Raw genomic sequence first — 15,678 nt, 5'->3', positions numbered from 1 at the left:
TTTTTTTCTATTTTTTTTAATAAAAAAAAAATAGAGACCCCTCCCTGTTTCAATTTTACATAGACCCTATACAGTCCCAGGGGGTGTTAATGTTAAATTTACATAGACCCTATACAGTCCCAGGGGGTGTTAATGTTAAATTTACATAGACCCTATACAGTCCCAGGAAAGGTCTGTAATGCTAATTCCCCTAGACCCTATAGTGTTCCAGGGTTTTTCTCCATGTTAAATTTACATAGACCCTATAGTGTCCCGGGGGTGGTGGTCTGTAATGCTAATTCCCATAGACCCTATATCGTCCCACTTAACTACTGTCGATTATTCAATACATCTGAGTCAGGTCATGGGATAGAATAGGTACATACGAATGTCGAGCGCTATCTGTGTCTTAAAGCCAGACTGAGTGTATCTGGAAACAGACCACCGTATCTGGTCCCAGAAATCGAAGACGTGTCAGAGCTGTTTCTTCCATAGCGAGTTGATGTCCGGTGCCGAGATCTGGTACTAGTTATCTCGATAAAGGTCACCGTAGCCAGTACCATAGTATGCATACATTGTCGGCACATCAACCACTGTTCCTGATTTTCGATGAGAGTGACGACAGCGCTGGCGCTGTGTGAGAAACTGAAAGCGTGCTTACCGTCACGAGTTGAAATATTAATTGACGAATTTGGCACCAATACTTTTTTAATCAAAGATAAATAAATTTCAGCTACGCATCATCTCTGCAAGGAAGCGACGTTTTAGTACATCTGTTTCTAAAGCCAAAAGACATAGAGAACTTCTTTGCCAGATTGAGAAGCTGGATTTGCAACATATTTGATGTATTAATAATGTATTATTACCAAGTAATGCAGCTGAAGGTAAAATAGGCAGACTCGGACGAGAAACTAGACTGAAAGCACGTCAGTTTTTAAACACAGTAGTTTCCATGTGTTTACTTAACCGTTGTCGAAAGTCTGACGTAGTACAAGTCTGGCTGACACCAGGTCATGAGGTGCGATACTGACTATTGAGGAATATATCACCAATTCCAGTAACAGGACGTACGATCGGAGAAAGGTTGTCCAGGACTGGTCCAAGTGAGCCGTCGTACCGTATCGGTATTGGCATGATTTGAAGTGAACCATGGCAAACTGGCGACAGTATCTCAACAGTCGTGCTGAGGGGATGGATGCTGCAGTGCAAAAATTGTCATTCCTTTTTCTTGATCGGCAATTTAATCTTAAGTAAATGTGCAATCAAATTTTAGCTCCTTCGGCGACGTGTGCGGCAACGCGAAAAGCATTATTATAATTTGAAGACCACTTCCTGGTTCGTTCTTCAGCGCGCGACAGCTGTTTGGTAGTAAACGTTGCCCACCTGACCTTTGTCCCTTAATCTCAGATTCTGCATTTATTGTCTTCATTGACAACCCATCGTACAATGCAGTTTGAATGATAATCTTTGGCCAGATTAAATCTTATTTTAATGTTCCACATCTGATTCTGTCCACTGTTAACTGTAAATACAGAAAAAGCTTACAATGCCATACAAAGGAATAAAGTCCGTGAAGGGTCCCAAAAAAAAAACGCCATAAATTATAGAGAACATTACATAAATGATCTCAATGTAGTGAATAGAGGATTTTATTTATTTCGAATAAAGCGTAACAGGTTGAGTACTGAGGTGTATTTTCTCTCTGTGTCTGAGTCATTTTGCTGTTTTTGTTGGTTGGCTTGAGCATGTATATTTCTCTCATTTTGTTTCTTTTTCTTATGTTTTGAGCACATCTTGCATTTTCAGTATGAGGGAGATGGAATTTAAATGTATCAATTGATACATTTAACACGTGAGACAGAACTCCCATCACGACAGTGGGTGTCAGTGGAGTAAGAAGGATGAGTAGAACTTCCATCACGCTAGTGGGTGAAGTTGTGAGGGTGAGCTACCATAACGATAGTGTGTATGGGGAGTAGTAGTAGTAGTAGTAGTAGTAGTAGTAGTTGTTGTTGTTGTTGTTGTGGGGTTTAACGCCATTTTTCATCACACAATAGGCTATACACGGCGGCCAGTATCAATGGTGGAGGAAGAACCCGGGAAAACACTGAAAGGAACCACCGACCCACGAGAACCTATTGGCCAGCTTTCTCACATACCCACATTGGCTGAATCTGAGACTTGAACCCACGCAGAAAGAGGTTATATGGAGTAGTAAGGATGAGCGCGATGGTGGATAACCTAACGTAGATAGTGACTGAAAGATCTGGGAAAAGATTTTAAAATTTTAAATTCACATGTGAGCTAGAACTTAAATTCATTGTTAACTTACACAAAACATTGTAGGGAAATTATAGTGCTTACTCTACTGAGCTTTGTTCCTTTGCCGCAAGAATTGATCGAACCGTATACTTATGTCTGGCATGTAATATATACTGTACTAAAGAATATTTTTAGGCGAATATTATATTGAAGGGCATTCTGTGGTGTGATTAATGTAGGTAGGAGGATTGACCAAAGGCATGCTAACCAAACGTGTTGCAAATTAATGAATACAAGCACTGAACAAATAGAATATAGTTGGTAGATATAAATTATCATATCGTTCAGTACTTTGAACTGAACCCTTCTAAGTGCCACAATAACAAACAACCAGTCACCAATCACTTTTTTGCTGCCGTTATTTTAATTTTTTTAAATATATAAATCACGTGATGATAAAGTGAGCAACGTTCTTCTTTCCATCATACAAAAGAGCAAGCAGACAGACTTATGCAGATATGGGAGGAAATAAAATCTATTACACTCAAATTTCATGTTCAGATTCAACGAGTATATTTCTCTTGGCTAGTGTTTAGCAGAAGGAATGTTGTCTCCTAGCTTTAAAAATACTGTGATGATTTCGATACTGAATATCCACCTATTATTCTAACGCTTCCTATATTCCTGGGTAGAAATTAACTTAATTTGGTTGTTTACTTTCCTTTATATGTAACCAAGTGCAAGAAACGTATTATTTTGGCGGGGGACGGGGTGCGGTTGGGGGTGGAGATAGTAACAATAAATCGGAGAAAGGTCTGAAACAAAAAAAAGATTTCCGTGCTTCAATTCTTCTTCTAGAGAGTTTGACGTAGTACAGCGGCAAACTCCATTTTAATTCAAGTCATATATGTATAAATTTGTTAAAATCACATACGCTATATGCTGGGATAGACGCCATCAAACATCGCAGTGTAGATCTTGATCTGCCGTAGCCAAGTACAATGACAGTCAGGGTTACGCTTTTGTCTCTACATCATTATCGCTAACCTCTCGATCTGCACGGTGCTATAGCGGACTAGGGTTTAGGGATAGCAGGAACTCTGATAGATGAGATGGTAGATTTGGTCCTACATATTTTCAGTAGAATGTGAATTATATTTAAGAAATTGTAGAAAGATAAAAACAAAGATCTTCAAAACAGAAATCCTCAGTGTCTAATGTTCTAAGCAATACTGTCTCATATTTGATGACACTCTTAATGTTTAATGTTCTAAGTTGTACTATCTCGCATTTTATAACATCCTCAGTGTGTAATGTATCAAGCTGTAATATCTCATATTGATTACATCCCACCCCACTCTATACATCAGTATTGCTGCCAGGCCCGGCCCGGATGTGCGGGGCCAAAGGCAGCAAGCGATGAGCGCGGGGCCACAAGCAAACAAATTGCAGTGTGAGTTATTGCAGGGCCCAAGGCGGTTGCCTCGTTCTCCTTACCCTTGGGCAGGGCCTGATTGTTGTGATCACTCTTGCTATTATTGACTCATTGGAACTATTTTAACACTAAAGTATAATTGCTAACAAGCTCTGAAGGTACTCCAATTACAGCACATTTGCACAGAGAGAGAGAGAGAGAGAGAGAGAGAGAGAGAGAGAGAGAGAATGCTGTGTGTTTAATCATGGTTTATGTCCTTTCAAAGAAGTGGAATCATTAAAATTCGAACTTTAAAGCCGGAATTGAATATTAATCCGTTTTGTTTTTCGTTGTTGTTTTAAGTGACGTAGACCTTGGCACTCTAGTGGTACATGAATAAGTAATACCATAAAACTCAATCCACGAAACGAGGAGACACCTGACGAACCGTTACATTACTTATTTCTATTGTCATTGTTGAAAAACACAATGCAGTAGACAGATAGTGCACAACTGACTTCCTAGTTGCTTTCAAGACAGAAAATAACGCAACACAGATTTAATAATAATTTAAGGTAAGTTTGTTTACAAAGTAGTAATTACACCAAATATTTTATTTTTATTTCAATATACAATTTGACGACCGTATATGTTTGTGAATAGTATTGGTTTTGTTATTACTTACTTACATGCAAGGTTAAGAGAAAAAAATATTCAATGTAGAATGTATATGAAGGTTATAGCGTTCGACTATGAACGCTGTTCAAAACGCATCATGAGATGAAGAACACACATTTTGTCGTGCCCGCGTTAGTCTTTCGCGTTACATAATTATGACCAATTTTTTTTTGTTTTGACCGCAACAACAACTTTTGTGTATTGTTGTGTTAAAGATTTTGAAAGTCGTATATCAGGCATCATGGCGCTTTTGTCGATCGACAAAAACCTCTTTACTCTCTTATCACCCGTGGCCGGCTCTGCATCATAGTCGCAAGGTTTGGGAGATAATCCTCAACACTCGTTAAGAGTACCCATGTCCGCCAGTGCGGAGATTCTCTCACAAACTTAGTAAGTTCCAGTATTTTGCCTAGATAGAAGAATCCGTTTTAAAAAACAGTGAAACTATTATATATTGCAAACATATGCCAAGACCGAATCTTTCCGAAGTTCGATAACAAGAGGTAGATACATGGTCCATAGTTAGAATGTCGAGCCAAGAATACACTATGTTCTGGCATGGAAGATCTGTGACTCTCTGTATGTTCGCGAAACCGTTGATTTCAGAAAGCGAATGAAAAATCACAAAAAGTTGATTTCAGAAAACGGATGAATAATCACAAAAGCCATATTCACAACAAAATCAATGCGAAAATCGCCAATCACAACAAATTGACTGGACATTCAGTCGAGTCCTCAAGATGCTTCCGATTTAATCAAACCTGGGTGGACCGATATAGAACGCACACCTAAGGAAAGATAATGGATACCATAGATGAAAATTCATGGGGAGTTCGGCCTAAATGAGAAGAAAAAAAAAACATCCCCTTGCGGTCGTAAACAATTAAGGCCAGTGATCAGTTTCAGCCCTACGCCAATATTATTCCTATTATTATTATTGTAACGTCACCCTCTTGGTAAGAGGGGTGGTTAATTGGATTTAGCTGCGTTATATAGAGGATGACCTCCCTCGATGTTACAGCCCAGTGGGAGTGGAAAGATAGAATATCAACAGAGAACTGAGCAAGACTATTGGGAAGAAATATTGCAATACGAGCCCCATTAGACAAGAAAAATAACTAATTTAATCAAAACAAATTAATAGCGGCATTTCCAATTCAGCCTAAGTTATGTCAACAGAATTTAATAGCAGTGTCTAATTTGGATTTATTTTTTATAATAACGAGTGGTGAAAAGAGCGCAATGTCCACGACTAGTTGCATCACCTTCCTCCAATGACCATGTATCAACTCTGGAATATCCTAAGCAGCGTGCAACGTTGCCCTCTTAGTAAGAGGGGTGGTTAATTGGATTTGGCTGGCATTATATAGTGGATGACCTCCCTCGATATTATAGCCCAGCCTGAGTGAAAGAAGAATAGAATTTCAACAGAGAACTGAGCGAGAATACTAGGAAGAAATAAAGCAATACGAGCCCCCTTTGGCAAGAAAATAACAAATTTAACAGAACAAATTAATAACGGCAATTCCAATTCAAGTTAGATCATGTCAATAGAATTTCACAGGAGTGTCCAATTTGGATTTATTTCATCATCATAACGAGAGGTGAAAAGAGCGCAATGTTCACGATTGATTGGCATCACTTTCCTCCATTGACTGTATATCAACGTCCTCCTAGTTCATGTATTTTCTGGTCCTTTATTCTGACCTCGTCTTTATTTTTCCTCGGACTTCTGTCTTCATTCTGCCCCGTCCCGCTCTCCCAGAAAGCTGTTCCTTAATGGACAAAATTACCCCTACATTTCTGTATACCGGACTCTCTAGACGTGTTTAAAATTCCCTCACGTTGCTCAGTGCATGTTGGCTATCGACACACTTCGTAAATTCTGACTTAGTACGGTAGGACATTCACCTTGTTTTCAGCGGCAGGTCTTAAATTATCACGCGAGCGTCTATCGAATATTATCGATTTCTTTTACATATGCTACTACATGTTCGATTACTATTGCATGCAATTCACAAATTGTAACTCACAGCAATCCTTAACCTACAGGATTATTCAAACATTACAAAATCAGATATAATTAGGTAAGTATCGTTAACTCACGATAATCTGTATCGTCCTAACAAACAAAGGAACTTATTTCATATAACCCTATGAATCCTACACATATAAACATTTGGATCGCGTGCAATCAATTCTACCAATGAACTAATAACTGTAAAATTAAAAGGTAAATTGCTTAACAATTCTAGCATCAACACTTTCCATGTAATTGAATAAAAATAAATTGCATAACAACTCTAGCATCAACACATTTCGATGAAATTGAGTAAAATAAATTGCATAACAACTCTAGCATCAACACATTTCCATGAAATTGAATAAACGAAACATAATATGGAACCTTGTCATAACAAACACATTTGCATCAAGCAAACAATCAAATAATAGAATATTAAATGAAATTAAAATTGAGTATCTTATTGTTGTTCTCTTTCAGAACTTGTGCGTCCTAACACTAAAACCTGTATTTTTACAAGACGGCCACCTGGTCCCTTTCTTGTTTAACGAGGAAAGCACTATTCTCTTTAGGCTTCTACGGAGTCAGACCACTTTTCCTCTTTCAGGAAATTTCAGACTAAATAATTTCGACTAAGGTCGTTACTTTAAATTCTGATTGCTTCTAAAATGTACTTCTTAATTTATTCTGTCCAGTCGTAGGCAGCGGTCCCTAATTTTTCCCAAAGAAATAAGTCCTTTCATCAGATTTAGACAGCTCAGAATCTGTGAACGACGGCGCGTAACAATTTCTCTTTAAAAAAAAAATGATAAGTTGACATACGTTCCTACAAAGCGGTTAGGGTTGGTATAGCTCAGATGTTTACTTTCTAAGGGCCGTGTTAAGATACCCCGGTCAATTTCACTGAGTTGGAATGCTGCCCCTTTGAAGTTTACACTGACATGGGAGGAAATGAACGAAGAAAGGTCGAAGTGACTCTTCACAAAGACTTTTCTGGCCTAATGCGATAGAATTTTAATGCTCAATGCATTCAACTTTGAAGTTCACTGCAATTGAAAATTCGACACTTCACATAAGCCCCTCTTTAAGAGTAAAATCAGGGATTTTGCTCTCCGAATTTTGAAGCTGTATTTCCAGTTATTGTTTACATGTCCTGAAGTTACCCCTTCACCTAAAAATCAGTTAGTCTACTCAGGCAATCTACTCCTACATTGGCGCTTCCCTTAATGTAACGCAATTGAACTTGGTATTGCTGGAGAAATAATGACCATCTCATTAAACGTCCATTTGTCAATTTAGCTTGGGCCAAATAAGCAAGTGGTTGGTGGTCAGTTTCCAGATTAAACTTTCGCCCATACAGATAGCGCTGAAATTTAGAGATCCCAAAGATAATCGCTAGGCATTCCCTTTCGGTAACAGAATAATTACGCTCTACTGGCGACATCTTCCTGCTACCATAAGCAGCCGGAAATAAGTTCCCACTATGTTCCTGAAGTACAACTGCACCAAGACCCCCGTCAGAAGCGTCGGTACATAAGACAAAGTCCTTTGTCACGTCCGGTAGTCTCACTATGGCGTCTGACGTCAACCTATCCTTCAACGACTGAAATGTTCTCTCACAAGCGTCTGTCTAAATAACCTTCGTCAGAGCCTTCTTACTTGTCAAGTCAGTCAACTGAATAACAATAGCGCTGATCTTTGTGACATACTTACGATTATAACCTGCAAGTCCTAAAAAAGATTGCACTTCTGTCTTCGTAGTTTGACGTGCGGCGTTCTGAAGTTGGTCGACTTTAGTACTGTCTGGTGTTAATGTACCTTCATGAGTGAAAATACTGGGTGCATTCTGGACCCCGAAAAGCATGACTACCCATTAGTATATCCCATCTGGTGTTGCAAATGCATGTTTTGGACGGCCTTCCCTACGAACAGGAATTTGCCAATATCCCTTTCACAAGTCTATTTTAGAGACATATTTGGCTTTGGTTACTCCGGCAAATATGAACTCAGGATCTGGGGTGTTTTCGGGCATGTTTCTTTGCCGGTACACGAAGGATCACGCTTTGGCAATGGTTCAAGTCTCTTTCAACGGATTGATCTCTGTGTTTCATCAACAATTCTCGAAATTTTTCACAGTATTGCCTTAAAATGTCTACGTCGGAACGACAATAGTTTAACATTTCTTCCTGAAAGTCGAAAGGGTCCGAGGCGTGAGTCTGGTACCAAGCGTAGAAAGCTTCTCGTTGTTCGGTACGCATGATGTCGGGGTCGAAGTAGTGAGCTTCAGGCAAATGGAGTAGAACGGTGTGTTGATTGGCTTCGGTATTGAAAAATTGAGGAAAATAGCATTGGGCCATTTCTGTTATTCCAAACGTTTTGGGCATTCGATCCAAGAAACCATCACAGAATATTACAAAAACTCTCTCAAGAGCACATTTTTGACAAATAAGCAAACTCGTATACCTAGGATAATCTTTAATGTACATCTGACAGAATATTTGACACTGAATTTTGCCACAGAAAATCTATACTATAACTTGAGTGCTGTTACAAAAATCCATCTTTAATGATAAAGACATTGAAATTTATTAAGTATTGTCAATTCTGATGACTTCGATAGCAAAGAAATCTAACTGTAACTTAAAAGAAATGTGTTTACTGGTGAAGTACTGTGTTCTGACACCTTGTGTTAGCAGTGCCGGATCACCAAATAGGCAGAGTGGAAACCGGCCTATAGGCCCCATGCCTTGTTGGGGCCCCGTGACAACGGATCAAAATAATATTGATAAAACGTATTAGGAGATAATTTGCGGAGGAGGGGGGCATTTTGACTGCCTAAGGGCCTCCACAGGGTTTAATCTGACACTGTGTGATAGACTGAAATAAGCGTGACATTTTCTCAGTATGAATATCAAAGGTTGTTTTTCAGGCCAGTATTTCATTATGAGCAAGTATCCTTTACACTGAGGTGAAATATTTATATCAAAGTGTGTACTAATGTAGTTATATGTTATTTTATGAGTATTTAATTTTTTTGTTTTCAAGATCCATGGCGTCCACAGAGTCTTCTGTTGCTAGGTTTGACGAATGCCCAGTTTGTCTTAAAACCATAAAAAATCCAAGGTCACTACCTTGTGGCCACACTCTTTGTGAAGACTGTCTAGAATTCCTGTTGGAGAATGGAAAAATTTCTGAAGAATCTCTGAAAGACCAATTATTTTCCTGTCCTAAATGTGAAAAGAAACTCACGAGTCAAGTTATTCATCCAACCGGTCAGCAACAAAACAATAATACGTATGGAGCTCCTGAAAATGCTAGCGCCTTGGGGGATGAAATAATTGATGAGACAGGACAAGATCAGAAGACTGGAATATGCTCAAAACACAGGCAGGTTTTCGACTCATTCTGCAAGGAACACGACGTATTCTGCTGCGGGAAATGCAAACAACATCGTCATAAAAAGTGTCGTGGTGTTCAGAAAATCGGCGACTATCTTAGAGCTCTAAATATAAATAAAAAAGAAAAGATAGTACAAGAAAATCTTCTCCTTTTCAAAAGTCACCTCAAGTATCTTGGTTCATATTTGATGAAAAGCGTAGAAGATCTTAATGATCGAAAATGTGAACTTATAGACGAAGTTAAATCACTGACTTCTGAACTTCGTTCTTTGCTAAAAGCACTGGAAAAGGACATCATTGAGAAGATAGATGGAGAAATCAAAGAAAAACTAAGAGAGATCGAAAAGCACAAAGAAGAGAACGAGACTGTTGTGGATGCTATCGAGATTGACCTTAAGCATATGCAGATTCTTGAAAATGTATCTCAGTTCGAGAGATTGGTGGCTTTACAAATCATAGAGCAAAACCTTCAGGAATACGCTCAGACGGCGATTAGTGAACATAGTTCTATTATCGATCAGAGAATTTCTTTCCTTAAAGATCAGGTACTGTGGGATTTTGAGGCGAACATTAAGCAGTTGGGGACACTTGTGTCTCATTCCTTCACACCTGAGCTGACAAAATGCCCAATGCTTCCGAGTCTTCTTCTTCAGAAGGCACGCAAGGATGGCAAAGGCTCGGTATCTAAGAAGCTGTTTGGGAACCATGACGATAAACCTCTTTTTAAACATAATTATTCTGCTGTGAAAGTTGGAGAAATAGATCCAAATTCATCCAGTGATAATTCGCCAAGCCTTATCTCAGCTGCGGTCTGTGTATCAGAAAACAGAGTTATTCTAGCCGATAGAGGAAACAAGAAACTGAAGGTGTTCAAGGATTCAAGGCTTAGCTCCACGAAAGAGCTACCATGCGAACCATGGGATATGGATGGTGTTTTAGAGACCCGTATAGTGGTCACCCTTCCTGAAAATCATACTCTTCTGTTCTTCGAGGTTGACGAAGTGGGGCTGGTTACTATTCAGGTGTCTATTACCACTCGACTTGAATGCTGGGGTATAGCAAAAGTTGGGAATATGCTAGCCGTGACAACGAATAAAAGTGGACATTCTATTCTCTTGCTAGATAAAAGAGGTAATGAGATTCGGGAAATAAAGACAGCCGGTATAATGCGCAGACAACTCTCTTATCCAGTCAGAGTCACTTCCTCAATGGAAGGTGGTATATTGTACATATGTTGTCAATCAGAGAACAGTCTGGTTGCCCTGGACATTAATGGCAAGAAGATCTTCACTTACAATTACAAACATTTGCAAAGTCCAGTGGGGGCAGTCGTTCAGAGAACAGGAGATTTGTTTTTTCTTGACGCCAAACCTACAGTGGTTCATCACCTGTCCAGAAAAGGAGCGTACAGTGAGGTACTGAACCTATTCCTTGGGGAAGATGACGTAATCGGAGGACTATTTAAATACTTCCCCAGGGATAAGGTTGCTTTTTATCTCACGTCGAAGAGACATAATTCATTGATAATATATCATCTGGAATAGTTTTCGGAGAACAGTTTCACTCACCAGTATTTGAGGGATACCTTGACTCAAGTGTTTGAGCTACATGCGTTTGAGTGTCAACGGGGGAAGGGGCCGCACGATTCACCCAAAACCTGCCCCAAACCACCCAAATCCAACACAAACATTAAGAAAATCTAATGAAACTTACCCTAAACAACAAGAAAACATCGGAAAGAGTACTATCTTGGTGAAACAGGCGACAAATTATGCAGCATTTAGTATTTACATCGGATGGAAATGACAAAAGAGAGACAACTGTTACTGGATTCATCCACCCAGCTGGTTATCAAGTCAAAAACGGACCAGTCAGTACGTTCAAGTATAAACGGCCTCGTTGTGAAGTAAATAATAGACCATCAGTGTGCTATACATATTAACGAGGATGACAACAATAACATATGTACGAATTACAAATATGTTTCCATGTATTTAATATTGACTTTATTAATCTCTTTTGAGTTGTAGTTAGTTTTATAGCTGATGTTATGATAAGAAATTTATCAGTTGTGCCTTAACACTTGAGACGTCAAGTTGTTTTATGTGATGTCCAGTTTGGGCCGGGTCTTTTTAAATTAAAATATATATTTTCTTCAAATTATTGAATTTAAAAATGATTATTTTCCCTGGAAATACATAAGTGCTCTGTTAATTTTTGGACAAGGCATTCCTTGAAAATTAAACAGAATTCAAAAACTGGAATAATATTTTCTGTGATTCAACAAGAGAATGTTGATACATCAGTACAACGCTATTACAGACGTCTTCGCCTTCCATCTTGGATTCCAACTTTGATTCACTTAGAACTTTTCATTGATAGGTCTTGTATTTTTTAATTCTTGGATTATTTTTGAACTTAATTTGCAATACCGTACGTTCCTTTTCTTATTTTTCACTTAGTATTTTAGGGAAATAAATTATTTGTTTAATTTTATAAAGCTTGTTGTCTTCACTTTTTTATGTTACTTATTTTAGAGCATAGACTCGTAACCCATCGTGGGTGGTCCATTATTTACTTCACAATGTGACCGTATTTACTTGGAACGTATTGACTTTCGTTTTGGCGATGAATATGGTAACATTTGTCTCCCTTGTTTCAATGTTCTGATGTGATGTAATTTGGATTTTTAAAGTAACTGGAACAATTTTTCAGTCATATCGCTACGATGTCTGCAATGTGGCAGTTTATAGTGATGTCTAGCACTGGGGCATCAGGCCCACCAGTCCTAACACTAACCTCTTAATGCTGAGCGCCAAGCGAGGCAGCTGTTAGTACCATTTTTGTAAGTCTTTGGTATGACTCGGCCATGGATCGAACCCACGACCTACCGCATCCGAGGCGGACGCTCTAACCACTAGGCCACCGGAGCGGTTTTTTAAATGTAAAATAAATAAACGCAGCATTTTTTGTCGTCTGTATCTACATAATACCACTGTTTCCAATGTTTTCTTGTGATTTTGAATATGCTTCGTTTAATTTACATCATGTTTGTAGTGGATTTGGGCGGTTTGGGAAAAATCGTGCGGCTTGGGGTGGGGTAAGGGGGCTAAGTGCATAACAAATTTTCAAAATTGAAATTTTTTATTTGGTGAATTTATACTCTCTATTGAATAAAATTGATTATTCTTTTTGTGGATAATTATTAGTGGTTTTAACAACCTATTATAATGAAAAATGCATAATTTATGGATTTGTAGTACTTACGAATAAAAACATGACCTATTTTCTTCATGCGAATACTTAGTAAATGAGCTTTATAGAGGATACACTGGCTCGTTACTCTCTATATTTAAAATTTATTTATTTCATTTTGTCCATGAAACTTAACCTCAGTTTCAAAGCTATTAAACTGTACCTTTCTGTAATTTAGAATAATGTTCAACTTTCAGGACCACCTTAACGTTGTAATTCCTCGACTAGCTTGATAACTTTGACAGATTTACTCCAAGTATTACAAATGTCAGAAATATTAGTTGAATTATAATGTGTTTTAGCTTCATCTGTTTACATGTATTTAATTTTTTTCTCTATTTTATGTTTATTCTGCATAATATTAATTTGAGTTCTGTCCTAAATTGCAATTTTTTATATATAAAAGTTTGCCATACAGTCTTCTATGTAAACAATTGAATCAAACCACAGGAGTCTGTTTTATTAATAAAGTACGGCGAAATCTCTGACAACATGAAATCACCTTATCGGTAATATAATGAATAATGAACATTTATATTACCGATAAGGTGATTTCATATTGTCAGAGATTTCACCGTACTTTATTGATAAAACGTCAGACTCCTGTGCTCAAATTGATCTTATAACAGGCTTCATGTGTGTACAAAATCCTGATGGTGCATGCCTAGCCCTTTCAACTGTCGATAATCTGCATCTTTGCTAGCCAAGGTTCCGATATGATACCCCTGTTAGGTATGTGAATTTCAATGGATGCAGCGCCACATTCATTCAAAATTAAGTGGTTCAAATTTGAACACTGTTCCTTGTAAATGATTGAGACAATGGAAGCACACAATTTGAATGGACTGTTAAATAAGCAATTTTCCACTGCCGGTCAGTGTTTGTATAAATACTTTTAACTTAAATACATCTATAATGACTTCTCTCTGGTATGTAGTCATACTGTCAATGATAAACTTACAAAGTATCCTTTGACTCCACCATTTCTGGCCTATTTACAATGCACTGCTGTTACACGCTATTGGTTAGTTGGCATTTCATACTAGGGAAGGCAACTCATGAAATTCAATAGATGTCGCTATGATTAGCACTAAATGATATGTTCGATCTGCCAAGATGTAGATAGAAACCTTGGCTAGCGAAGATACATAGTCTAATATATTAGGATTTTGTTTGTAGTTATCTATCGGAACAACCATTCTCTCCAAATTATGAATAAATGTAGTTACTTTGCTCACAACATCCTTATGTCTATTCATTGTCATTCAGGAGTTATATTCAGTCTTGTATATTATTACGCCCTTTCCTTTCCTTATATCTAACCTTGGAGTGTTACTTGCTTCTTTGCAATACATTTCCACATTTAGTCTCGTATTCAAATTATTAAGTCGTCACGCTGCTGTGTAATTACCAAAATGCTGAAAAGTTTCCCCTATCCTTTTCATTATATTCTTAAAAGTAGCTAAATGCAGTGGCGTCGCTAGGGTTGGTGTCAGCCAGTGCGGTAACTCATAGTGTCACCCCCATGGACCCGCTTTTCTGCACAAAGGTTCAACATTTTTATAGAAGTCATTTTGGTGTCACCCCTCTGAGCAGATGCAAGGGAAGGATTTGCAGAAGTAACTCAGGAATTATTTAAACCAGTAACTGAAACCACAGAAAAAGTTCTTTTAGGTGATGTAAAAGATCTTGAGGTGAGAAAACACGGTATCCTTCCTGTGTTGAAAAAAATTGAAGAACAAACCAGACTGCAACCTGCTGCTGCACCCGCTGTACATGTCGTACCTTCACCTAGAGCTAGAAAACCTGCAGTTGGTAAACTTAAGGTAGGATTTAAACCCAAACACAAAGCTGCTGGGTATCAAGAAGCAGGTGATGGAACAATAGTACTCAAACCAGAACAACAACGTCAGGTAAATCTTTTACTGGACAGATTTAATGATGAGGGTAAGCAAATGATAAAAGAATTACCCTGGGGGAGTGAGGGAGAAGTAGCTGAGCCGGTGTTCTTACTTATCGCTCCTTTAAAAATAGATTTAACTATTTACATGGGGGGGGGGGGAGAATTAGAACTCGAAATGATTGGGCAATATTAATATATAAAATAAAACGAAACATTCCTCGTAATTATGCAGGTGATCCTGTTTATCCAACTTTTATGGAGAATATGATAGGTGAAGCACATGATGTGGTGCGACAAATAGAAGAAGAACAACCAGATGAAGAGGAACTAAGAGAACAAAGAGAACAAGAAGAACTAGAAAGAAGACAGAAAATAGAAAAAAGTAAGAAAGAAACTACACCATCAACTCCGCAAACATATCCTGTTCCAATATATCACGTGGATACTCAACAACAATCACAAATAGAAGCTGATAGTATATTTAACTCAAATGCTATTCGTGACATTCGAAGCAATAAAGAAAAAGCTTATGAAATTGCAGTTCATGGACAAAAAAATAGTTCTTTTTACATGAAGAAACCTGAACATGTAACATCCTTCGAATGGCGCAGGCAAGTATATTCTATACTTAATAATAAAAAACTTACTGATGTTGATCTTGGTAGTCCAGATTTTCGAAATTTTATCACCGAGGTAAATAATCGCATAAAAGAAAGTGTAATGAAAATGCCACGACCAAGTCCGAGTTCTTCATCTATTAGAAGTG

At 38.0% G+C, this 15,678-nt stretch overlaps 1 protein-coding gene across 1 annotated transcript; it reads left to right on the top strand.

Annotated features, from left to right (window-relative positions):
- Nucleotides 1–4,143: 4,143 nt before the first annotated feature.
- Nucleotides 4,144–14,249, top strand: LOC149804653 (uncharacterized). Its single transcript, XM_089942903.1, has 2 exons — nt 4,144–4,230; nt 9,402–14,249. The coding sequence occupies exon 2, from the start codon at nt 9,406–9,408 to the stop codon at nt 11,296–11,298; it is 1,893 nt and encodes a 630-aa protein (XP_089799029.1). The 5' UTR covers nt 4,144–4,230; nt 9,402–9,405; the 3' UTR covers nt 11,299–14,249.
- Nucleotides 14,250–15,678: the final 1,429 nt, after the last annotated feature.

The sequence above is a fragment of the Sinohyriopsis cumingii genome, chromosome 2 (assembly GCF_028554795.1).
Source record: "Sinohyriopsis cumingii isolate HCF-2022 chromosome 2, ASM2855479v2, whole genome shotgun sequence".
In the NCBI taxonomy this organism is placed as follows: domain Eukaryota; kingdom Metazoa; phylum Mollusca; class Bivalvia; order Unionida; family Unionidae; genus Sinohyriopsis; species Sinohyriopsis cumingii.
This window is presented reverse-complemented; position numbering and strand designations above follow the sequence as displayed.